Source organism: Centruroides sculpturatus, unplaced genomic scaffold, assembly GCF_000671375.1.
Source record: "Centruroides sculpturatus isolate CEXI.00-Female unplaced genomic scaffold, Cexi_2.0 scaffold343, whole genome shotgun sequence".
Classification (NCBI taxonomy): Eukaryota; Metazoa; Arthropoda; class Arachnida; order Scorpiones; family Buthidae; genus Centruroides; species Centruroides sculpturatus.
In genome coordinates, this window is record NW_019384530.1 from 322,635 (window position 1) to 350,412 (window position 27,778).

Genomic DNA, 27,778 nt, shown 5'->3' on the forward strand with positions numbered 1-27,778 from the left:
TTAAAATAACATCTTTATATTATCATATGTACAACCCATATATATTTACATTTATTATTTTTATAATTATATTATATTTGTAGAAAGTAAAATATTTTTGTATTTTTATTGTAATTTGGTAGTTATGACAGCTCTGAACCAGCAGAACACATCAGAAGGTTTAAAAGGTAGATTAGTATAGAGTTTTACCATTGTATGATAGCTATTAATATTGATAGTGTCGTAGCTAGCTTGTCACATACCCTAGGCAAGATTTTATTTTTGGCGCTCCCTTTTTTGGAAAAACTATTTTTTAAAAAATACGATAGAAATGGTCGGTTATTTTTTTTAAACTTTAAACAAAAACGTTAAGGAATCGGCCTATGGCAGCAAAATTTAATATTGATAATGAAAATACAGCCTAATACTCATTTTTAGACACCCGGTTTCAAGTCTCCGTTCGTCCTGGGCCCTGGACCCTTGCACCCGATGCACATGCCTAGTTGCGGCAGTGAGCGTTGATACAAGCAAGAAGAGCTTGTTCTTTTTACTGTTATAACTAACTACGTGGTTATTTAAAATAATAATAATAAATTTCTGCTGAAACACTGCATAAAAATTTCAGAGTTATTTTGGTGTCATCTGGTGCATCTCCTAGTGACGACACTAGTAATATACTGTACTTAACAAACGCTTGTCCGTATGTACTGTACCTCACCACGCCATCTTTGTTTCTTTGAAAAGGTTTGAATGTTTGAATAAACAAATAAATACCTTCACAGTTAATTCGCATACAGAAATAAATACGTAAGTCGACGACGTTTAATTAATCGACTGTAGTTTTTCGTTTCTTTTTCGTCTACCCGTAAGAATTCTTCAGTTACGGGTAGACGAAACGGGTTCACAATTTCATTTTTATTCAACAGAGGTGACGTTAGTCCTCCCGACCAAAATGCTTTCCATTCAGTCAGTCAAATGAAACACAATATTAACATACTGTAACTAAAACATCTTGCTCTTAAAGTAATTTAGAATGTGTACGTAATTATGATATAATTTGTATTTATAGAAAGTCATTTATTTAATGATAATTAATGAAATGCGAGGTCAACCCCGTCACAACACCGAGAAATTTGCAAGGGTCAGATAATCGGGAATTTAATGACTTGTATGGACATACAAAATGTTCGAAAATCAAATAAAAAAGAAAAAAACGTCAGATGGAACTTTGAACCACGAAATCAGATATGTTTATTAATTCGGTTTGGTTTTTCGTAATACAGCAACGCAACACATGGGCGATCAGCCAAGAAGAATGTCTCCCGGGAGAACTTTTCATGGGAAACGTCTATTCAGATTTACACTTGAAGAAAACCCGGTTTGGTCTGGTTTTATAAAGCAACGCCACACAAGAGCGATTAGCTGAGTGAGGGAATGTCTCTCGGGAGGTCTTTGTGGCCCGGAAAACTCAGTGGACAGCTCGTTGGTGAGGCGTGAATACTGGTCGTGGGTTCTCGCCAACGTGCTGGCCACTGAGTTTTAATTAAAGAATAGTCTTATTGAAATATACAATATTATCACCCCAAAAATCTTTCTAAGACTAGAAAATATTAAAAATGTAAATATGTTTTATGTATAGCAAAGTTAAACATAAGAAAAATCTTGAGAATACTTTTTAATATTAATATATATTATTATTTACAAATCACAATACAGAAATGTCACTAGATGGAAACGATTCCTGTATTTTGTATTTAATCAAATAGTTTTTATTCATTAGTTTAACTCACGCGATCGAAGGTGTTATATTTAATAAATCGCAGAAGTTATTTATATTGTTGTATAAACAAACACAGAAGAATTCTAACGGACTTGTTTATCTTGTTAGAGTGGAATATCACGATACAGGAATTGACGAAATGAAAAAAATCCATTTATTTTAAAATTCCTGTAATTCAAACTACTCACTTAGTATTACTGAACCATAATTAATAAATTTTGTGTTGAAAAATAATTTATGATCATTAATATATTTTGGATAAATATATATTTTTTTAATATCATATTTCTGAAGTGCATATTAAATATTTGCAAATGAGCTCTGCTTAAAAGTATCGAGATATGATCGAGAGTAACGTTAATGCAATTTCTGATTATCGATTGCTAAAGTTATATGTAAAGTATATTAATCTTTGAAAAAGATATGACAATCATGAACAAAATTAATTTATTACACATATTTTACAAATTCTTACAAATGTACATAAATATAATTTTTAATATTAAAAAGGCATACATTTCGCATTTGATAGCTCTATTTTAAGGCTTATGTAATTTCCATGCCTACGATGAAAGCTCAAATTTAGTTTAACAAGATATTTAAGATTTATTTCAACATTAACTTTTCCAATTTTTTAAATTTTATAACTATACACCTATGTAACAAATAACAATTATGTTGGCCTATGTATGTCTAAGTATATATGTATGTAATGTATGTATGTCTAAGTACACTATGTATGTCTGAGTTTATCACGAAGTGAAGATTGTAGTTAAAACAGGAACTGCAATATACCTATAGTTTTATAAAAGTTTCTTACAAGCCATTTTTCACACGTAGAAAAATGAATTTTTTAGACAGTTAAACTCCTGAGTTAACATTAATATTAAACGAATTCTATCAATCATGCTAACCACTTGAACGTTTATGGATTTTTTTTTTATATGAAAAACATTATCTCATATTAAATACAGATTAAAAAATATCCTGATAATTTTACCATAAAATATTTTTCTAAATAGTTTTGTTTACTCCATGTCATTGATTTCAAATAAGTACATGGCTATAAAACTCGTTTAATGTTAGTTTTATCTCAGTGCCTAAATTCTAACTTCCAGTTTATTTTGTACTGTTTAAAAAAAAAGATATTGATATATACATTAAAAAAAAAGAAAAGGAAAATTTGGGTTTTCTGAAGTACCCAATAACAAAATATATTGAGTAAACATCTATGAAAATATTTAATGTTTTCATAATGATTTCTAATTATAAATTAAATACTGTACATATAAAATATGAATACTTTGGTAACGTTAAATGACTAGGCAAATAATTTTACAAAGAGCAAATAAAAATATTCATTATAAAAATATATTTATATACAAATATTGTAAATGACTCAATATTATCTTCAAAACGATGATTAAAATTAGAAAAATGCCAGAAATACTGTTATTTAACCGAAAATGGCAATGAATTAAAACGAAACTTTCACGCGAAAATTTCATTATTATAATACTGCACATTGAATTGATGATAGAAAATTTGATTTTGAATAACTTTGGTTTTACGTGTCTATTTCTGAACTCTCCACACGCAGCGTCGTGTCACTTTCGTTGAATTTTGGAGGATTTTTAAAACGTCTCGAACCTTTGCTAACAAGATGAGATTTCGTCCAATCAGTTCTGCCACCACCACCTCCACCTCCTCCGCCACCACTACCACCAGCAACTACGGACATAAAGTGAGCGACCACAAAGCGATCCTAAAAAGAAATTAATACAAGTTACATTTATACGAATCAGGATAACTCTTAGATAAACATTTTTAAATATACAAAGGATAATAAATAATTTTATTAATGGCCAAGCAGGGACGGAACTACTAACGTTGGTGCTCTAATGCAAATTTCCAAATATCCTACAGCGGCGGTTCCCAGACTATTGAATACTGAATAATTACACTAACCACTTTAAAATCAAAATGTTTTCGAATTCCTATAATATACTGTGTATATACTCGTATATACGTTTATGTGAGAAACGACTCATACTTTATTTTCTTATAATTACTGTATCCATGTATAGTATAGTACAGGTTTTTAGAAAAATAGGAAACGCATATTACTAGATATCTTATGAATGTATGGTGTTTATTTAAAAAAAGTCATTTATGGTGTTTATTTAAAAAAAAGGTGTTTACAGTTTCAGATTTAATTTAAAAATAAATTTTACTTATTAATTTAACAAATTAATAAATATAGTATCAACAATAGACTATACAAGTTTTTAGTACGAAAATAAACATCGTAGATGTATGTATTAAAATCGTGTTTTACAGATTTTTCTCTTTAAAAACGCGTTTATATTTTTATTAACGTTTTTGCTTATATACTCTTTAAATCAGCGCCCTATTGTAATAGACGGGCGACTCTTACAATAGGGTACGCCGCAATGCTTACCTTTCTTATAGCTTAGTATTGCCCATGACTAAAAGAATAGTTATCCAAACCACTAAAAGAGTAATTATTATTAGTATATAAAAAAATCTTTGAATTGAGGTACTGTACAGTATTAGTAGCAACAGTAAATTGCTAACACCCAATTCACAATTTGGAATTTAGGCTAATTTACCGAACATAAATTTACTTCACCTATAATTTCGCTTTTATTTTCGAATCTTAGTTGTAAAAACTAAGATTCCAAAATAAAAGCGAAATTGGATAATGTAAATCCTTAAATACTTTTTTATAAATAATTTTCGAATGTTTTCATTTGATAGAATTTGTTTACATAACAAATGAAGTTAAACCAATTAAAACAGTAATGTAAATTATAATTCATTAAATAAAACGAATAATTATTTATTGTGACATAGTCACAATGCCGGGCTGCAATTTTTAATAATATTTTAAAATTTATTTTATTTAAAATATATCCTCTCCACCTCAAATTAGTAGACTACTGTAGTGTCTTGCCTCTGTACATCATACTTTTCCGTTATCAATGGAGTCGTGCCGGTTGTCTATTAACTGCTTTCAGGGGAAAGTTTTAAATTGAAATAACGTGACTTCCGGTTTGCATCGGAAATTCGTGTATAGTTAATTGGGGCCTTCTGTCCCTAAAAGTTTCGATATCTGGTCTTGTCTTTATCCATCTAACTCCGTTCTCGAGATTAAGAAAAGGACAGACGGTCGACAGTGGGAATTTATAGATTAATATTTTTTTTTCAAATTGCAGCCCAATTATATTTTCTATTTACAAATAACAATGTAAATTCAATTTCATATTTTCTAAATTAAATTTTAAAAATAAGCCGAAGCTTTTCAATGTTTCTTAGCAGCAACAATATTATAACTACAAATACTTACTCTTTTCCTATCTAATTTAACAGATTCAGGAGTATCAGGTATGGCAATGTCCAATAGAAATTTTACAGCGAAAACAAAATGCTGAATGAAAAACGTATAAAAATTACTCAATAAAAATTATGTATTTTAAACAAAAATTGATACATTTAAATTACAAACCTCGAAGATTAAAATAACTATAAGCTGTTGTGTCAAAGAATATTTTCTTCCAAACTTAGATGTGAATGCTATTAGGCAAGCATTACTAATAGTGCCTAATATATTAACAAAATGAATAATGTAAAACCATATGCCTGTAATGAAATTTTTTAATAATTAGCAACTATAAACAAAATTTAAAAATTATAATGCAAATTATATCAAACCTACCTATATCATTATCTCTGTAAGGAATTGGTCTCCTATTCCACCATAATAGTCTTTTGGCATCGATTCTTAAGTCCACTACATTAAATAATAGTGCTAAAAGCGGTGCTAATGGAAACGATGCAGCAAACAGCTAAAAATTATCAAATTCAACATTTAATACATGTACTGTATAATTAATTTCAAATTTATAAATTAAATAACAAATTTTACCATAATGTATCCGTATTGTATAACTTTTTCGGTGAATTCATCCAAGCGAAAATTTTCTTCCGTTGGCTTAAGCATTTCTCTCATCAAATAGTGTTGTTTTGAATTACTGATTTGATTCAAACCTGAGAGTGATCTGAATGCATTCTTCAGACATCTGAAAAAATTATATATAAATAAAATTCATATTAAAATATAGATCTATTTAATAAAATTATAAACTTATTTCTAAGTAAGATATTTAAAAAATTAAGCAAAAATGCCTTACGTATAGATTTTACAGTTTATGATTTAGTAACTTAGCAACGTCATAAACAAGTCAATAAAAATGATACAAAAAAGTTAATTCCCGTTAGTGTTTACAAAAGGAATTGCATTTAACGGGAAATATATTTTGTACAGCTCTTCTAATTAAAATTCTACATACGTTTTTAACCACTAATTTATATTATCTACAGTTCAGTTCATTTAATATTACCTAAGCAGTTTGTATCATAACTTTTTTTAATATATGAATATTTAAAAACACAATGTAAATATAAATAAAGTTAAACTTACGGAATAATAATATCTGAAGTAAATTTGGGTACGGGTTTCATAATCATTAAAACTAAAAGTTGAAAAGACAAAAGTGACATACAATTGTCATTATCCTGATCACCACAGTTATCTTGATATTCTTTGCCCATTCCAAACATACCATTTTCCCCTAAATCCTATTAAAGTAACAAACATTATTGAAATCTTATACGAAATCTAACGTCATGCCTTAAAACTTAAAATACTTACTTTTCTAAAAAATGCAATATAAAATAGAGATGTATAAGTATTAGCAAACTGAAAGGCAAATAATTTAATGATTAAAGCATCATTGTAAGCACTTTGGGTCTGATGGTTTTCTGTAAAGAAAAAATATATATATACACCTATGTCATCGATTTTTAGTTTAGTAGGACAGATAAAATAATATAGATAGGATGGTCACTCACCCCAATCTGTAAGTTTAACAGCTAGGAAATTGTAAATCTAAGATTACATAAAATTGTGGTTAGTCATGTGTTTACAAGTAATTTTTTAAGAATAAATAAAACTACATACCCTTCCTAATATCATGATAGATATAGTATTTAACGTAGCGGCAATAACAGTACCGTGCAACATTTTACATTTTGTATTTTCTTTGCATACATTTACATCTGTATATAATCTGTACAGTATTACAGATGTTACGCTAATGAAGACAACACAGACCTATTTGATACACAATATTAATGGCTATTAATGAACTTAATACTATCTTAACTAGATATAATTTATAATTTACATACCATAATAACTAGAATAAAACTTGAAAACAGATATTTCAAAAATCTTCGTCTAAAAGGATAATATTCTTTCATTTGTCTGGTAAAAGGATCTTGATAACATTCTGTTCCATAATATTGTGGACGTTCTTGTTCTGCCATGTCAAAATTTTCAACATGCCACTGATGAGCTAAAGTAGCCTGTTTCCTTTTCCATACTTCTAAAAATATTGTACCTGTTAATAGAAAGTAAAAAAGTGATTCATAACTCCAAACAAAGCCGATTAAAAGTATACACAGCAAACAACGAACAACTCATTTCTTTCTATATAAATTCAAAAGATGGTAAAAGTTTAAAAATAAAATGTTTAACTTTTGAAAATGTTCACTCAAATTATAATTCTCTATATTAATACAGTATGTATCTATTATATATAAAACTAGCTTACCCGTCGCGCATTGCTGCGATCTCAGAATAAATGAAATTCAAGCAAACTCGTTATGATAAAATTAAATTTACATTTTATCATTTTTATTGAAACTTATTTTATTATTATTCATTTTCATTGGGAAAACATTTCAAAGTGTCGTTTCAATTCTATTTATTTATTGGAGTGTTTGTGGATACACGATATTTTTTGTTTTTCCGTCTGGTGCGTACACGAATAAATCAGAAGGTTTTCCGACGCGTGAGCCGGCCACATACAGTTGTCCATGCGAGAAGCACGGATTCTCCAAATTTAGCCCACACACTCGCAGCGATTGTCAGAAGTGCGATATTCCCCATTTTTATATATATTTTTTAATCCTTTACAATTTTAATTATTTAATTGCTCCTTCCTCTCTTCCTTGGCATGTTGTGAAATTTCTGATAGTTGGATAATAAACCGTTTTATTGTAATTTGTCTTTTTAAATTATTTTGAGTCGATATTAAAATTTGGAAAAGGGGGATACCTAGATCGGTAAAATAGGCGAATTTCTTCCTACAACTTCGGTCGTTGTTCGGGGTACAGTTAAGATTTTAACGAAGTTCGAGCGAAAACATAATTAGCAAAAAAAGTCGAAATAAAGTGATTAAACAAAAATGATTACAAATATCGTAAATAACAGTTCACAAATGCATATATAGAGATATTTTTTGAAGGGGGGAAATGGTCTTCACAATTTGAAATCGATCAAACACACTATGCGCGAATGCTCGTGTAAACGCGCGCCATCTATCGTAGGATAAATGTACTTCGCGGGAGTGTATTAAAAAATTAAAAAAACTTTCCAAAGTTTTATGGCAATCGTACTATGCCACAAACCTTCGCCGGAGTATATTAAACAACTTCCCAAAGTTTCACGGCAATCGGATAAACGGTGTGGTAATGCATGAAGGACACACACACACAGACACACATACATTCATTTTTATATATATAGATAAGGGGTATGTAAAATATGTATTGATATATAGAAGTCATTCTAGAATTCCAGTAGCTTAATAATATCTTATTTATGAATTAACAGCAATACAATTTTCTTTACAAAATAATAAAGCATAATGAAAACTTTAAAACAAAATGATAAAAGATAAAAATTTATGATTAGTCCTATATAAATTTTAAAAATTTGTTTCGAAATTTCATATCAAATTTAAAAAATGGCCATCATTTTTATTTAAATAAAAGAATTACGATCAAAATGAATTTCGTATAAATGTATAATTGACATTTCTTATAGGCATGTCTATTAAATTGTTAAAATAACCGTTAATTTCCGAGTTAACATCAAGTTAGAAATAGTCACACAACTGTTTAGTTTAAATAATTCGGTTTATGTCCCTTTCAAAGACAATGCTAGTAATTACTAGTATTGTTTTTGAAAGAGATAAACCCATTAAGTTAATCCCGATAAAATAATTACATTATTTCTTTTTATTTAAATTATTCCTATTACGGAGTTTAAAACACGTAATACAAAATTTTACTTGTGTTTACTTTAAAAATCTGACTTACCCCAAAGGCAAATAATGAAGGCAAAAGCTGGAGTAAAGATGTTATCACTGGACGATTTAATGACATCGATACCGTACAGGAAACCTTTTCTGTCATCTTTAATACTGAAAAATAATCATTTTTATATAAATAACAATAAGAGCAAATAACATACGTTTACAAATACTTTTGAACGTCACTTACACGGTACCGTTCTTAAAAATAATTTCTTCGTCATTTACTAATCTATGAAAATTGAAAGATTATAAATCTCTTATACAAAAATAAACGTAAATGCAAATATAATTTGAATGAACCTCGTGATAACTCCGTAAATAAATACAGCTACTCCTAATACAGCTGGTATAAACAACGATATAATAAGAGTTCCAACCCATGCAAAATAAAAAGTAATTTTCTCTCCAAAGTAATCTCGTATCAAAGGAAGAGGCTGGCGTTTAAAAAACTTGGTCCATTTTCCATCCAATACTATCCTGGTATCTTCTATTATTGAAGGAACACTTGGTGGAGAAATATCTTCACTCATTTCCACAATAGAATTATCATATCGCACTGGAACTTCATCGCCACTTTCTCGAGAAGAACGATCGTGAAGTATAAAGGCATCCAAATATATTTTTTTTAACAGCATATTCAGTAATCCTAATTAAAAATATCGCCGTTACAATCACTTTCTCTATAATTAAAAAGAATAAAATAGATAAATTAAAACTTGCCTTGTTTTTCGGTGAACGTTAAGTTACTTAAATTTGCGACTTTTCCCATGTCAATATTGATTAAAATATTATGTACCTGCAAATATTATGTACATTATTTTGTATGTCGTTCTTTATTATATCTCTAAAAATCTCAAAGTTTAATATTAATCCACATTGTTACCAATAAGCATCGAGTCGCTTGTGTAAAAAATGTGTCCCGTTGTTCCTGAGTGATAAACCAATCTTTGCAATCCTTGAGAAAGGGGGCTACTATATGACTGCCTATAAAGTAATTAAATTGCTTTGTAAAAGATATGAAATATCTTAAATATAAAAAAAACTATATAATTTATATAACTTTTCTTAGTTTATTTTATATATAGTTTGATATTATAATTTATATACAATATTTCCATTATATAATAAATATTTAGTTATGAATTAAATTGACTTCGAATGATTCAAACGTTTCAACGAATTTGAATTAACCTACATGTATATATACATAATTTTTTTAAATGTTATGTTAGAATGAACCAGACCAATTCGAAAAACTTGGCTTGGTATAACACCGAAAAGAAATAAATAGTACAGCATTCTAAATTTAGAACTACGGGGAGTCTTCCTTCTTTTTAACTCAACGTACAATAATAAAATTATTAAGATTTACTTTTTTCGTCCATGCCGAACATTTTCTTTACTTTATCTTCGCCCAAAAATGATTGTCGAGATTCTCTAGGTTCGTCCATTTCGGAAATAATCTATTAAAGTTTAAAAAAAATTAATTAATATAGTTTTGACATTTAAAAAATGCTTTATGCTTTATTAATAAGGGATTAAAAGCGTAGGTATAAAATCAAATAGCCAACATTTCAAATCTATAAATTCACGTATAATTTGTTCTAGAACACTATGTGAAAATGGTGATCGTCTAAAATATATTTTTAGAGCGACTTTGTCTTTAATTTGTAAAAAAATAATTTATTCATCCGACGGAAATTCAAACGTAATTTTTAATTTAAAAATTTATTGTAAATGGCCTAAATATAAAGCTTTGACTTATAAGTAAGAAATATTGACAGTTCTGTTTATAATACGAACAATATTTTATTATAAGGATACCAAAACAAAGGACAGACAGTCGGACGACATTCCCACTGTCATCCGTCCGTCTATTCTTTGTTAATCTCCAGAACGGAGTTAGATGAAAACCGAGACCGGGTGTATGAAGCTTAGGGGCCGGAGTCTCGACTAACTATAAAAACCGAGCCAACACGTCTAACTTTCAATTTCTGAATTCGCATTTTAGTCTGTAATTTGAATTTGTTAATGGAATCGCATCGTTCGGAGGAAATTGATAGAAACCACACCCGAATACATGTAGGCCACATAAATAGGGCGTTTGTCTATTTAATTAAATCGCATTAATATTTATAAGATGTTCCGAATAAAACAGAAAACGAAAGAATCGATGACATTTTTATCTTCATTTAAATATTAAAATTACTATCTGTATAATAAATATTCGGTTTTAATAATTTTTATGAACTGTAAATAAATTTTTGTTAGATACTGTAATTAACGATTTATATTAAATTTATCAAATGTTTTGTGTATCTTTGAATTCGCAAATTTTGTATATTTTGATTGAATTTAATGAAATATTACAATTTCCAAGCGTGCGAGAAATAATATCGCTTATAATTTCTTAAAGTCGATTTTCCTGTAGAAGTAACAACAATAGGACCAGATTTTTTTCAATTGTTATAGTGTACTGTATATTTGCGTGTTCATCTGAAAAATATTAAATTGCGCAAACAAAATTTAATAAAATATTCACACGCAATGTAATTTTTATGTTCACCGAAAACTTTTGTAGACTTACATAACAACAATATATGAAACCATAAACAAAAGGCGCATTCAAATTAATCATGTAACAAAACAGTTTCGAATTTGACTTGTTTCACATTTAACTATAGATTTAAATATAAAACGTTCTAAATTTTTATATAAAATGCAGGATTTTCTACGTTGGACATGGGAAAGATAATTACGTTCTATCGATTGAAGTTATCGTGATTTATAAGACAAAAATAGAAAAGAAAGATCCCTTGGAGAAGGTTGACTTTCAAAACTTGTACATTATTTATTTAAAGTCAATACTAACTGATATGTATGTTAGCCAGATGACACATCCTCCCAATATCCGGTACACAAGTTCCTAATTAACAGGGTAGATTTTCTAAAAGATTATATTAAGGAAAAAAGAATTATAATAAAAGAAAACTAATTTCATTAAAAGTTCAAATCAACATACATACAATCTAACTTATAAAATATTATAGGAAAAGACAGAGCTATATAATTAATTAATTATATAGCTCTATCTCTAATTAATTAATTATGACTCTAATTTATTCAATTACTGTATATTTATACCGGCATAAACATTAGAAAATGTGTTTAATAAGTTTAATGGATATGTTTATCATCTGTTGATGTAATTATACTTGTATTATTATTAAAGAGAAGAATAACGTAAAATACAACGCCATGATGTTTCGATATACTGTACAGTATTAGAAACAGATACGAAATTGTCGAGCAAAACTGGAAAAAAATCTTTCTTAATATTGACGATATTAAAGTTGCATGATTTGAAAAATTTAACAGTTATTTCAGTTCTATAAATACATTTATTATCGAGTTCAAATTAATGAATACTAAAATATATTATCACAAGTTATTAGCATTAACACAACTATCGTTTAGGGATGGATTATGACAGGTTTCTTTGGCATTCTGTAGAAACAAGCAACTAATTGCAAAATATAAATTATTAAACTTATTAAATAACTTCCCAAGCAGATACTATTTGATTTGCATGATCAGTGGCGGATTAAAGTCATTGAAGGCACTATCACTATCCAATAGTGGGATCCTTTTGTGAACAAAAAATAATAATAATTTAAATAAGTTTTCTAAAAATACTAAACTTTTTAAAAATAAACAGAAAACGAGCTTTTTTATTTACTAAGATCAGCTTTCTACTTAACTTATTCTTTGCTTAGTGTAAAATAAAATTGGAATTAAATGAGTCTTATTTACTTTTTAATTATCGAATCACATATTTTCCCCTCTTAAAATTACAAGAAAAAAATTCAGTTAATTTGGGAGTTTATAATTATGGGGCTCTTCACATTTGCAAATTACGTGAAGTAATAAATTCTCCAATGTGCTTGATAGATATTAATCAGGGGTACTCTTAATTCTTTGTCTGCAACTCTCATTTTATGATTTTTTTCAACGCAAACACTGTAAATAGGTAGTCTTTCAATTTAAAAAGTTGGTATCACGATTTTAAACTTTATATATTTTGTAAGCATATTATTCTCAAACAATAAATAGTAATTGAAAACTTACGGAAGCCATAACTTATGAAAAAAAAACGGTTTAAATTACTACAATATCTTGCATAAATTAACAGCCTGTTAAAATTTTAAAAAATTCTGGAAATTAAATAAAAACAACAGTATGTAATATAGAAAATTATCAAAGTTCCATTAATCATAGAATATTTTCAAGATTAGAATAATTTTCATGAGACTTTATAACGAAGTAGATGTTTTCTTGATGAAAGACTCTGCATGATGTAACATCGATAACGAGAAGACAACATTCATAAAACTAGTACTTTCCCGCATGCTGACTTAATCGATAAAACATTATTGGGATAAAGTGTGCTAATTCTATAACAAAATTTATGGAAATAAATTAACCTAAAAACTTATTTCTTTTGACTGAAATTTTAACACAAAGCTATTTTTATACTAAATTTATTCCTGTGACGATTAAAAATATATTCAACAATGTTACTAACACGAAATTTAATATTAACTGACCAAATTTTTAAATACTCATTATATATGCTAATGGTTTTATTTCTTGAAATTACGATCACTGATCGATCCTAATATTAAATTCATGTAATATGTTTACTATTAATCATCAAATTTTATTATAATTTTTTATCTTTTTAATAGCTCTATATTAACTGAAACATATCGAGAAGCAATATTGTATTAATAAACTGAAGAATTTTTGATGATAGATAATTGAATTGAAAGTAAAATTTATTATTTTCGTTAGGCCTATATTTTTGATAAAATATAAAATTCTGAATTATTTAGTTGCCTTTTTTAAATATAAATTTATTCCTTGTCCCATTCTAAGTTAATAAAAGAGTTAAGGTAACAACGAATAAACTTATTAATACAGTGGTACCTCAGGTTAAGAACGCCCCAGCATACGAAATTTTCAGGATACGACATAAAATTCGAACATATTTTTGCTCCACGATACGAACAAAAACTCACCATACGACGTTACATTAGTTCGCATTTTTCATTTGTTTTTCTTACTACAGTTATTTTTTTAATGTATTACTTGGCTTTAATTTGAGTATGTTTTTCGCGTTGGAACGAATTATTTGGTTTTACATGTAATCGTATGGGAAAAGATGATCCACCTTACGACATTTTCATGATACGATCTCAGTTTCGGAACGGATTAATTTCGTATCCTGAGGTACCACTGTATAATAAAAATGCAAATTGAACTATGGAAATGGAACTGTGGAAATAGAACAAGAACAGCTTTCTATAGAAAGCATTCAAATTACTATCAATATCTTCTATTATTAACTATTAATAATGAAATAATTTATAAGTATTACAAAATGCTCCAAAAACACAATTTTATGGAGAAATATAACTAGATTCAATATTCCTATTTATTTTAATATTAATAATATTTTTTTGTTTTTTGCATACTTCTCTATTTATTTCCGGTAGAATAAAAAGCAAAAAAATGTCCTTGATAAATAAATATACATTTTACCGTGAAATAAATTATGAATATATTATTATAAATCTATATTCAAATTCATAAAAATTTTAAACTGTAAAATGCAATAACAGACAACACCTTCAATTGTTTTCTTATATGTTTTACAAACAAATTTAATTATTTAAAATATCTTTTACTTTTTACTCGAATGAATACGCTAAACAACGTCTTTATTAAGTAAGAACAGTAATTACTTTCATGTGTGTGTAAAGAAAAGATTTCCTCATCACTTTTCCATACAAACAGGATATAAATTAAAGGCTTAGTTTTTTTTTTTATCTGTCATTTCTTAGTTTTATATTTACGAAAAACCAATTTATCAAAATTATAAATCAACATAAATAATTTATCATCTTTTTTTTCAGCTTAGTTTTCGCAGCATTAGGAGATAAAGACCTAAACAGTTTCGAATTTCAGTTTTATTAAATCATTTTCCGTAGGAGGATAGTCTACATTAAGAGCAGTTTTCTATAGCTTTCAATCCTTTTAGAGATTAAATTACAAATTTCTAGAAAGAGCACGAAGACTTGTGCTCTTCATAGAAATTAATTACATTAATTAATATAACCAAACAAGATATTTTTAGTGATTTAAATAACTTATTAAGTGTTGTATTAATAAATGCTGTAATAAATTTATTATTTTTTTAAAGTAGGTCATTCTAGATTTAAAAATGATAATTATCTCAAAAATTACTAATATAAATTTTGAAACAGTAATTTCCGATGTTGAGTTAGTCACAAAACATCCAATTTCACGTATTTAAGTCTAAATTATAAAGTAATCTGCCAATACTTTGGAAATTTGTATACACAATAATAACTCGTATAACCACTTTTATTCTGCCGCTGGCAAGGACTTCACCATTTAACTCTATCACTATTCCTTTTTTTTTAATTTTCCGTACGGGTGAGTAAGTCGTGCTGGCTTTGTATTTGCTCAATGTAAAGAAAGTACGAATACCTGGAAATAATAATGTTTCATACCTATTCGTTTCGAATATATTTTTTATACATTAAATACAATTAAAAATACAAATAGTAAAACAAATACGGGTATTTAAAAAAAATTAATTAACTGGGTAAAGAGGTTTCAATATTTCACCTATTTTGTATAGGAAATGTATAATATTAGTGTTGATATTGAGTAACATCCGTTTGTCAAATCACGTTTCCTTTAAAAATTTAAAACAAAAAAAATAAATAAATAAATTTACCCAATCGAGTCCAACTAGAGGGAATTCCATCTTTAACGTTTGGGCTTCTTCACATAATCTTCCAAAAGGGCAATGGATTTTTATAAATACGTATTTTCCGATCTTTTCCTCTTCCAGTTCCAGACCTTCCGCCTGCATTGCCATTTTAAACATCTGTCTTTGTTTTTCTTTCATCATCTTTACATTCTCGTTATTTTCTTCGTCTTCGTCGTCGTCGTCACCGTATTCATAATCAATTCTTTCGTACACCAGAACATAATCTATGGGTTTATTGTTAGCGTTTTGGCCGATTGACATCTTTGGCACTTTTACAAACAAACTGAATGATGAAGATTTTAATGTTCAGAACGTCGAAATCCCTAATTAACGATTAGATATATTACTCACTTGTTACGATTTCTTCTGCAAACTTTTACTTTAAACATAACTTTATTGTCTAAGTTACTTATACTACATCTTTTAGAGTCGGTACTTTCACCTTTGACAATCATCTGCTCGATTGCGACTGCATTGCTCGTCTGTCGACCAGCAGGCGACTGACTGACCGACTCTAACGCCCTCTTTGGTTCGCATTACTCAACACAAAAAAATTAGTAATATTATAGTAATAAAACGACTATAAACGATTTATATTTTTCTTTGGACATTTATATTATAATACGCTTATATTAAAATGAATTAATCTTATTAGATTTTGTAGATTTTTTATGAAATATATTTTACTATTAAAATTCGTTTGAAAATAAACCTTTGATATTATATCGATTAAATGTAAATTATCGGAAATTAGAATAATTGTGTGATGATTAATTAACGGTTTATCTTATTGTTATTTTAGGCTTAAAATATTAAAATTACCTTATATGAAATTTAAATATTTAGGCTTTTACAAATGTCCTTAAAAAACCAGCGATTTAACGGTTATCCGTTGTTAAAAGATTAATTTTGTATGAAAATTTTTCATTTCTGCATTAATTGAACGTTATTCTAAATATTCTCTTATTTTAAAATTAGAAGCGATTTAATCTTTTATATTTAAATTAATTCTTTATTCGAATAATGAAAATACAACCCGAGCAACCGTTATTTGTCATATGAAGCGGTACTCGAATTTAATAAAAATTGTTATTTGTTAAAATCCTTATTGAATAAAAATATTTTAATTGATAAATAATCTAAAATATTTTTTAAAAAATTAAATTCAGTTTATTTATTTTTAAATTTATATAGGAGAAGAAATAATCTATGAATATAAAATAAAGAATAACTTAAATTTATATTGATGTATTATATTCATAATGTGTTCAATTATTTTTTAAATTTATTATATTATAGTTTTTATAATTTATATATATTCAGTTGAAAGAATATACTCACAAGTATCAGCTAAAGCTGACAATTAAATCTAATAAAAAATGTTCTTTGAATAGAAAATAAGAATTACACTTTGAATTAAGTTTGAAAAAATTCTGATAGTTTTATTAATTTAATAAAAATTTTTTAATTTCTTATCAGATTATTATTATTTAATAAAAATTGAATCATTTTATACTTTGTATATATAATTACATATATATTTATATAGTAGAACATAATGCTTTTATTATTTTTCTTTCTTTAAGTTCACTTGTTTAATTGTATAAAAAGTTTTAGATGAATTTTCTTTCAATCGAAATTGTTTTATTTAATATTAAATAATATATAGGTTTACTGTATATAGTTAAATGTCTAGGCAGTAAATTGGAGGCATTATATTTCACAAATCTATGTGAAATACAATCGCTTTCAATTAATCCTTTATAGAAATTTGTAATTCAAGAATAATGTGTAGACTATCATTTATAGTAGGATGGCCAAGAGGTTAAGTAAAGATTCCATTTCTCTGGGAAACTACGAAGTCCATTTACTTCAATTTGCTGATGATACAGTGGTGTTATCCACTACCCCGATTTATCTACAAAGAAAACTGGACAGGTTATATAATTATTCCTCTAATTTGGGTTTGCGCATTAATTTATCAAAGTCGAAAATAATAATTTTTAGACAAGGTGGAAGGTTGAGGAAAGCTGATAAGTTTTTCTTAAATGGTAGAGGAGTCAGTATTGTTAATGAAGTAATATATTTGGGGATTCGTCTCTCAGCTACTGGCTCGTTCCAAAATTACATTTCTTACGTTAAAGGTAAAGCATTTTCCAAGATAAATGTTATTATAGACATCTTGAGAAAGGTTAAAAACAGCCATATGGCTTTATGTAAGAAACTTGCTGCCTCTCTTTTTACTTCGAGTTGGTCTTATGGTTTGCCCTTTTAGGGGCCTTTTTGCTTTGAAGATATCGACTCTATAGAACTGATGTTCTTTCGTCGTCTTTTTGGTCTCGAGAGGTCGGTCCCATCGTATGCAATCAGATCAGAATTGGGCCTTGAGTTTCCTCGGAAACGCTTGATAAAACTGAACTTAAATTTTCTGACAAGCTTAATCTCTGACCCATCATCTTTGGAATGCGAGGCTTATTTAACTTTCAAGAAGTTTCCATCGAAACGATCGTTCAAATACTGTTGGTTTACTAAACTATTTTTTTAAATATTGATCATTTAAAATATTTGAAAAAAAAGAAAAATTTAACATATATCTTTTATACAAAACACGGCGTCACAAAATATTGAAAAAAATATATATTATAAATTACTACTTTTATGCTGAATTAATTTTTGAATATATATTTCTGATACACAGTCGAGCCTGCTTTAAAAAATGCAGTCATGTTTTCTTAATTATTTGTTTTTAACAAACTCCATATGGATTCGGCCAGGCACACAATAGGAAAGCCAGATGATGAGGGATGAGGTCCGACAAATCCGGGTCTTCGAAAAATTTCTGGAACTTTTCGAGCCGTCCGGATTCGATTCCGGGTCACTAAAGCGAATCTTAACCACTCAGAAATCCGACTGTCGCTTACCACATACTAGAATATACTTCAAAACATTTTTTAAACTAATTTTTAATGTGTTTTCATTCCAGAACTTTTCATTTATTTTGAGAAAATAATGCAAGCCCGGAATTACTTTACTTTTAAATTATAGCACTCTGCAATATTTCTTACTTCCGTCTCAAGTCAAGTTGTATCACCAGTAATTTATTACAACGTATAGACGAAAGTACTGCATACAATCTGCGTTTAACTTCTTTATTTCACAAGAGCTATATTCCAACTCCCCATTCAGTCAGGAAAGGAAGATTACGAGAATGTAATACGAGAATAGGAGAAGAGAGAACGAGAAAGAGAACCTGCAAAGACAACACAAATGCAACATATAAATTACGACAAGACCGAACGCTAAAACATTATATTGTCTGTAAATTTTATTGAATGAGCATATTCAACTAAATATTTATTAAGAACTCGCTGTATTACTATACTCATACTTAGTAATGTTATGTGAAAAATATGTAAATCGAAATAATATGGAAAATTTCTAGGCAATCAACAATAAGTTCTGTAAGAACGTTCATTAATTAAAGTCATTCTTTTCACGATATCTCTAATAATGTGGAAAGAATGACCTACTTCTAATATTACTATTTTTAATAATTTTATTTTAAAAATTCAAGAATAAAGGGTTATCAGAAATAATTTTGTGATCTTTCAGAATCCAATTATAAAGGAATATAAAGATGACAAAAAATAACGCATTTGTAATATATACTGATATATTCATGAATTTTAATTACATTTAAAGAAAGTTTTTATGTATTTAGTAAAAAAAGGACAATCTATTCATGAATATTTGATAACTATTCTCTCTATATAATTATATTACAATAATAAATTATAATTTTTCTTATATAGGTAAATGTCTCTTCAATCCGAACAAAATTTCGGTAGACTTTCTCACAGCTCTACAGGTTAAAAATCTCCTTTATTGTTTTTCACAGATGCATTTCGGGCAAGTTTAATTTTCCTGCCCCTCTTCAGTGCTTAAGATTTGGAGTATGTTCTTCTCTTAAAAGGCATCTTAAATAGTTTATGTCGTGCTCCAACATTTCTACATTTTTAGTAAGGGTTACTAACCTGTTTTTTGTTTCCATTTTATTCCAAAAATTTCTTGTTGAATTTTCTAATGGTAGCTGTATTACGTATTATATAGGTAAATGTCTCTTCAATCCGAACAAAATTTCGGTAGACTTTCTCACAGCTCTACAGGTTAAAAATCTCCTTTATTGTTTTTCACAGATGCATTTCGGGCAATCCACATTTCGGTAGACTTTCGGTCATTTCGGTAGACTTATTGTTTTTCACAGGTGCATTTCGGGCAAATTTCGGTAGACTTTCTCACAGCTCTACAGGTTAAAAATCTCCTTTATTGTTTTTCACAGATGCATTTCGGGCAATTTCGGGCATTTACTCCAAATCTTAAGCACTGAAGAGGGGCAGGAAAATTAAACTTGCCCGAAATGCATCTGTGAAAAACAATAAAGGAGATTTTTAACATGTAGAGCTGTGAGAAAGTCTACCGAAATTTTGTTCGGATTGAAGAGACATTTACCTATATAATACGTAATACAGCTACCATTAGAAAATTCAACAAGATAATTTTTCTTATTTAATAACAAATTCTTTTAAATTTCATTGACATCTAAACATATCAATTATTCGTTTAAAAGTTTTGCAATTAAACATGAAACATCTGCTTATAATATAAGCACAAATAAACTATAGATTGCATATAAGTATTATAAATAGATTTGCAAGATTTTTATAATATCAAATCGAAACAGGCGACGGAAGCATCCTTCAATTCAATACACTTAAATTTCACGCAACACAAGATTCAGGGCACATGGTATCCTATCTTTGCTCTTATTTTGATAGGAGGAGGTAGGGGTGAGGAGGTTGGAATAGGAGGAAGAAGAACTGAGTACAACCACTGGACATTAAGGTCAAGCCACGCTACAACCACCTTTCTTAGCTTAGAGTGCTTCCGAAAATTGCTCAATGGTATTTCCAATTAATTTACATACATTTTTGGTACCTTTCCTCTAACTGGGCCAAAATTACAAACTGGCGGGGTCGCTAAACATCACTCTGAAACAGGGATTGTCCCGGTCAAACCGGAACGTCTGGCAAGGCTATTATATATGTTATATATAATAATAATAATACTCATAAACAAATGAAACAATGTTTATTATAGAAAAATACGTATACATATATTTTTCGTGATTAACATTTAAAATCCTTTAAAAAATTCGTTTTTATGATAAAAAATAATAAAAAATGCGAAAGAAAAAAATCGAAACAAAAACGAAAAGAGTAAAGAAAATTACATAAAATAAGTAATAAAACTTGGCATATGAATAGGCTAATAGAAATCTTCATTTTTTCAAATTTATTTCGGAGTGTCCCACTTTTTATTTTTTGCAAATCTTATAGATTTTGGTGGTTTCATCGAACGTTTTGGACACTGATCAGAAATTTGAGAATTCGCCCAGTTTGCATCTTCATTACTGTCTGATACTACAGACATAAAATGAGCAATGACGAAACGATCCTGAAAAAATCAAATAAATTTATATATAAAATTATATTAATTAATACATTATTGATATTACTAGTAGCATACTTCTAGAAGAATATCTCATTGTAAATAATAGCCATATTATTACTAAAAAAATACAAATTTTTAATATTATAATTAATAGTTTTAGATCAGTGGCGTGTTATCCTATGGGCAAAAAGGGCAGTTGCCTAGGACCCCTACACAGGGAGTCCCAAACCAATCTTTTATAAGAAAATATTTCCACCGAAGAAAAGTGTATGAAGTTAACACTACACATGGGGGTCCTCTAATTGAAATTTGCCTAGATCCTGGCATACAAATTGTTTGATCAAATTCAAAAATCGGAATACAGTTAAAAATTAACTTTATAAGCAAAAGTTTTTTACAACTTTTCGATTGATAGAACTATCAGGAAAGGAAAAACGAAAGACCGGATGATTATAATTTAACTTCCCTTATTTATTTCCTTTGTTCTATTACCCTGACCTGGAACGAAATCTAATTAACTAATTACAGTGAAGTTTAGAGGAAATTTCGATTACCTAAAACACGAGGAAGATAATTTTGCGAAAAAAAAACGTGTTAGGTGAATATATTTGTTGCACTCGAATATGTTGGAAACCAAAGTACTTTATTATTCTATAATATGTTGTTTGCAGACGAATATTAAAATAATAAATAAATAAATAAATAAATATAATATAATAAATAATAATTAATAATTTATAACCTATATATAAATGAGGATTTTGTTTGTTCGCTATGAACTCCTAGGCCGTTCGACCAATAGCTATAAAACTCAGCAGTTATGTTAAAAAAACATACTTCCAACTTAGATAATGTCATATATATCACCCGAAAATATTGATTTAATTTTTATAGATCAATTAATTTCTTCTTACATCCGACTTACTGGCTTTACATGTATCGTCATCTGTTGGCAAAAATTTCAAAAAATACAAAACTAAATATAATTTATATAAAAAGACATGATTTAAAAAAATAAAAATATGATATCTGTCGCATATTTACTATGACAGGTAGCATATAGCACTCACGTGCGTCCATTCGAAAGAGTTAAACAATAAAACTTAGGCTATATCAAGTATTTGGTTTTCCATCTAACAACTCGGGTTTTTTTATTTCTCAATGATATTTTCTTTATTCTAATAATTTTTCTATAAAACTCGTTTTTTACGAGGACATATTTCCCACATAGTTCATAGGAATTCTGATAATGTTCTTAATTAAAATGGGTTAAACCACATATATTTTCCAAATTTACGATTAGTAATTCCGGGTGTAACAAGCTAGTAATATAATATAATAATAATAAATTGAATTGAATACAAAGATGTAAAGCGATTCACGATACACAAAAATCTGACCATCGGTTCTAATCTCCCTTCTAAACATGATCGGAATGTCACAGCTAAATGTCAAAGGTCACAGTAGGGAGAGTCCCATCCCGACCCAGTAGAGTAAAATGACAAATATGCACAATTTCGACAGCAGCAGCAGCCGAATAAAAAGCCTCATACACAAATAATATTTGCATATATCTTGTAATATTAACACACAAAATTCTAACATCTTAACACAACTCTAATTTTTTAGCCTTCAGAGAAATTTGGTGCTGTTCAATACGAAAATGGTCATACATTGTGTATTTTAATTAGATAAATTGAAATAAAATATGTAGAGAAGAGCTAAATTAATACCTGTTTTTAAATTTGCGAGTGTTTAATTTTACTTTTTAATATAAAATTATATGTAGTTGTTTACTGCATATTCTATTTATAAAACTGAAATAATTGTGAATTACTTACTCTTTTTCTGTCCAACATAACGCTTTCTGGTATATCAGGTATAATAATATCTATTAGAAACTTTATGGCGAATATGAAATGCTAATATAAAAAATTGTATAATTTTAGTGTTTAAGAAAAATAATTTAAAATAAAAATTTTTAAGTTTAATTATTAACCTCAAAGATAAATACTACCACCATCGCTAAACCAAACTCTAAGTAGTTTCCGAGATTAGACGTGAATGCTATTAGGAAGGCGTTTGTAATAGTACCTAAAATGTTGATAAAACGAATAATGTGGAACCATATACCTGAAACAAAATTTTCATAAATAATTTCTAATGAAATACAGTACGTACATCTTTAATGAAAAAAGCGCTTATTTATTTATTTATTTTGGTGTATTAAAATCTACAGGGTGATTGAAAAGTAACTAAGTATTGAGAATTCATTATACTTTTTGTAATAAAACAATTTACTTGTGCATGTACTGCAGTCAATGAAATTTTATAATTCCCGCATCGATGATGTGGGCAGTGATCGAGAGAGGCTGTACGCGCAGTGACAAAGCAGATGGCCGAGTACTGATTGCTGCATGCTATGAGGTGTGGATGGAAATCAGTGGCTGATGTGCAGAGATGGTAGCGTACAGTGAAGTTACGTCATGCCACAATACAACTGGAGACACTCAAGAATTATCATTCGAGGCCAAAATGATCACATGTTTGGTTGCGGAAGCACAGATAAATACACTTACTACAAGGCTTACATCCACATCACGATCTGAGGAAAGCATGTCGTCGATAGATGGCACTTGAATTTTAAAGTATATATCCGTATTTCCATTTAGTAAGATATAAGTCAAATAATTTTAATCATTTTCTCACTAGAAATATAAAAATTATAGTGACTTTTCAATGCCTAGTTACTTTCCACCAGTATATTAGTTTGAATATAGTAAGAAATTATATTAAATCCTTCGAATTAAACTAAAAGTTAAAAAAGAGAACTGAGATGAATATAATGTTTAAATTTTTAAAACAAATTTTAAATAATAGCAATATTAATTTTTCTGAATCATGTATGTACTTTTTACGTCTAGGAGAAAAATTAACTCTACTTAAGAAGCATAAATACGAATAACAAGTTATCTAACCGATATCATTGTCTCTGTATGCAACCGGTCTTCTGTTCCACCATAAAAGTCTTTTGGCATCGATTCTCATATCTAATAAATTAAATAATAAAGCCACTAGCGGTGCTAATGGACAGGATGCAGCAAACATCTGAAATATATCATCTAAGAGTTTAAATTGTGTGATATTAATTTCGAGACTTAAAAAACTTTTCATTTTACCATAATATATCCGTATTGTATAACTTTTTCGGTCATTTCTTCCAAACGAAAATTTTCTTCTTGTGGTTTAAGCATTTCTTTTACCAAATAATGGTGAGTCGAACTGATGTCGATTTGATTAGATCTTGTACAACATTTAAATGCATTTTTTAAACATCTGTAACAGATATGTAATAATTAAAATTATTAATAATTTTAAATAGTCAATGATAATTAGAGTTTATGATTTAAAAAAAATTTTAAATTTTAGTATCTTATGAACATATAAACAAAATCAATATGACAATAGAAAAACATGAAAATAGCTCTAGGCATTTTAATACGATTAATTTTGTGAATCGTGTGAATAAAAATGATTGTTTTAATTATTGGACTGCAATCTGAAAAAACTGTAGACCTATAAATTCCTACTGTCGTCCTCCGCCCGTCCATCTTTCCTTAACCTCGAGAACGGAGTTAAATAGACGAAATCTAGGATTAGATATGAAAACCTTTAGGCCTCAGCAAGTCTAAATCAGGCCTTGATCTTCTTTGCTTTGACTTCTTACTACAGTCTTTATAAAGATTAAACTGTATAAAACTAATACATTTTTGTTTTCTATATTTATAGAAAATCAGTAATGAAGTTTATCGGAAGTCATGTTATTTCAATTCAAAACGTTTCTCCTAAAAACAGTTAGTAGATAATCGACACTTTTTATTGTTAGAAGAAAAGTATTATATGTACGGGAGCAAGCCACTACTAATTTGAGTTGGAGAGCATATATTTTAAATTAAATTAAATAGAACTATGATTAAAAATTGCAGCCCGGCATTGTGATGATGCCACAATAAATAATTGCTCGTTTAAACTAATGTTTTTTAAACTTTTCCTTGAATATTGGTCGCTAAAGGACATTTCTAGTTATTAATATTTTTCCTAATTTTCCCCCTGATAATTTTTTATATATAATATAAAAAAATTAACAACATACTTATCATTATTTACTCTGTCTTTAAAATTTACTATTTATTATTTGTTATTTCTCCATTATCTTTCGTTTTTACATGTTACATTCTTGGTTGCTGTGATTGTCAATATATTATTGTACAGTACATAAAACTAATTTTTACTCCCGGTTGAGAAATATTGATTTAAGCAAATTAAACGAGTACATACGAATTCGAACTTACGGAAGAATAATATCGTAATAAAGTTTCGGAATGAGTTTTGTAATCATCAATACTAAAAGCTGAAAAGATAAAAGTGCCATACAGTTATCGTTTTCTTTTTCTTCACAGTCATCTCGATATTCTTTACCCAATCCAAGTATCCCGCTTTCTCCTGGATCCTGATATAAAACAATGATATAATTAGTCAATTACTTTACTTATAAGGTATAAAAAAACTTAATTTTACATTACTAAGTAATATAAAGTTGCATACTTTTCTAAAAAATGCAATGTAAAATAGCGATGTATATGTATTAGCAAACTGAAAGGAAAACAGTTTGATAATCAAAGCATCATTGTAAGCACTTTGAGTCTGATGATTTTCTATAAATATAGAAAACAAAAATGTATTAGTAACAGTTTAATCTTTGTAAAGATTGTAGTAAGAAGTCAAAGCAAATCAAAATGAAGATCAAGGCCTGATTTAGACTTGCTGAGGCCCTAAGTTACAGGCTATATGAAGCTTTTCTCTTCACTAAATAATAATAAATTTATCATAAAACAATTAAAAAACTTATTCAAATTATATAATCACGTTTTACAGGCTTCACTTTTTATATTATTATTATTATTTCGTGAATCCTGCTATCATGCGATTGTGCGTTTAGTTCGATCATGCGATTCGATTACAAAAATAGATCAAGCATTTGAAAATAGTTTGAGGAGGGAAAACATTATTAAGGTTAATTTATTCGTATTTTATAGGAGAAGATCAAGACGTAAATTATGAATCAGTATGAAATACTTAAATCTTTATTATAATTTATGAACATTTTAAATAATTATCTTGCTTTTAAAAGTAAGATTATTCTCGTTACATCAACAGATAGATAAATATTATTTTATATTATTTCATCATTCTCATTACTTTCAATTCGATTAAAAAGAAATTACGAACTTACTCACCCCAGTTGGTTAATTTAACAGCAAAAAAATTATAAATCTATGAAAAATTATAAAGTATTAAAAGTTCAGGCTAAATCATTTTTCTATTGAATAATTTATTACATACCTTTCCCAGTATCATGATAGATAATGTGTTTAAATTAGAAGCGATAATAGTATTATGAAATTCGTTACACTCTTCGTCGTCTTCGCATATATTTATTTCTATGTAAAGTTTGTATAACACTACGGATATTACGCTGATGAAGACAATACAAATCTAATAATATAGATCTAACATTAATTACATCGTATAAAATCAAAAATTATCGTTAATTTGGTTATATATATATGTTTATATTTAACCAGGGCCATTCAGATGTAACGAGAGTCTCGTGCTACATACCGTTTTGATGTCCTCAGTATATTAAATACACAAAATTGGATTTAGAAGTTGTATTATATTTTTAGTTGTTAATACATAATACAATAAAATGAATAATTTATAAAAAATATATTTGTTAGAAAGGCCAGGCCAAATGGCCTTTATTAAGCCATATATTAGGCCCAGGCCAAATGGCCCTGCTTGTCCCCAGTTTGATAGGTCAGGCATGTAACATACCATGATAATTAAAACAAAAGTCGAAAATACATATTTAAAAAATCTCCGCCTGAATGGATAATATTCTTTTCTTTGTTTGGTAATAGAATCAAGATAATATTCGGTTCCATAAAATTCTGGACGATCTCGTTCTGCCATGTCAAAATTCTCGACGTGCCATACATGTGCCAGACTGGCTTGCTGTCTTTTCCATACTTCGAGAAATATTGTACCTGCAGAAATAAATAAAATAGTAATATAAAAGAAAGCAATTTTTATTCCTTATTTACGTTAAATATTTCGGGAAAAAAATAATTTTATAAACTAAACAATTCTTCAAAATCATGTAGGAAAATATTATATACAGAGTGTTTCGCAAAATAGTGCATATTTTTACAGCGTGTTCTAAAGGCATAGGGGATACAAAACTGTCGTATAAACATAATGACTTTCGTTATTTACATAAATACCATCATAAAAGTAAGTTCAAAGATTATTTGAAAGTGTTTAATCAAAATT

General features: G+C 28.1%; 2 protein-coding genes across 6 annotated transcripts; both read right to left on the reverse strand.

Moving 5' to 3' along the window:
* Positions 1-1,993: 1,993 nt before the first annotated feature.
* Positions 1,994-17,268, reverse strand: LOC111623019 (anoctamin-7-like). Of its 4 annotated transcripts, none has more exons than XM_023365501.1 (18): positions 15,836-15,955; positions 11,879-11,953; positions 10,379-10,469; positions 9,890-9,990; positions 9,727-9,802; positions 9,307-9,652; positions 9,194-9,235; positions 9,011-9,114; positions 7,034-7,245; positions 6,804-6,956; positions 6,695-6,731; positions 6,495-6,604; positions 6,264-6,421; positions 5,709-5,862; positions 5,499-5,628; positions 5,289-5,422; positions 5,130-5,210; positions 1,994-3,524 (listed from the first exon to the last, which is right to left on the reverse strand). In XM_023365501.1, the coding sequence occupies exons 3-18, from the start codon at positions 10,455-10,457 to the stop codon at positions 3,327-3,329; spliced, it is 2,115 nt and encodes a 704-aa protein (XP_023221269.1). In that variant the 5' UTR covers positions 10,458-10,469; positions 11,879-11,953; positions 15,836-15,955; the 3' UTR covers positions 1,994-3,326. The 4 variants fall into 4 exon arrangements, with proteins under 4 accessions (XP_023221269.1, XP_023221266.1, XP_023221268.1 ...); XM_023365498.1 differs by lacking the exon at positions 11,879-11,953 and adding an exon at positions 16,223-16,385 and having other exon boundaries at positions 1,996-3,524; positions 15,836-16,154; XM_023365500.1 differs by lacking the exon at positions 11,879-11,953 and adding an exon at positions 17,213-17,268 and having other exon boundaries at positions 1,998-3,524; positions 15,836-16,194.
* Positions 17,269-21,118: 3,850 nt separating this feature from the next.
* Positions 21,119-27,569, reverse strand: LOC111622994 (anoctamin-7-like). 2 transcript variants are annotated; one of them, XM_023365474.1, is made up of 10 exons: positions 27,281-27,569; positions 26,786-26,938; positions 26,680-26,716; positions 25,988-26,097; positions 25,735-25,892; positions 24,562-24,718; positions 24,361-24,490; positions 23,382-23,476; positions 23,224-23,304; positions 21,119-21,385 (listed from the first exon to the last, which is right to left on the reverse strand). In XM_023365474.1, exons 1-10 carry the CDS (start codon positions 27,416-27,418, stop codon positions 21,224-21,226), a joined length of 1,221 nt encoding a protein of 406 aa, XP_023221242.1. In that variant the 5' UTR covers positions 27,419-27,569; the 3' UTR covers positions 21,119-21,223. The 2 variants fall into 2 exon arrangements, with proteins under 2 accessions (XP_023221242.1, XP_023221241.1); XM_023365473.1 differs by having other exon boundaries at positions 23,382-23,515.
* Positions 27,570-27,778: the final 209 nt, after the last annotated feature.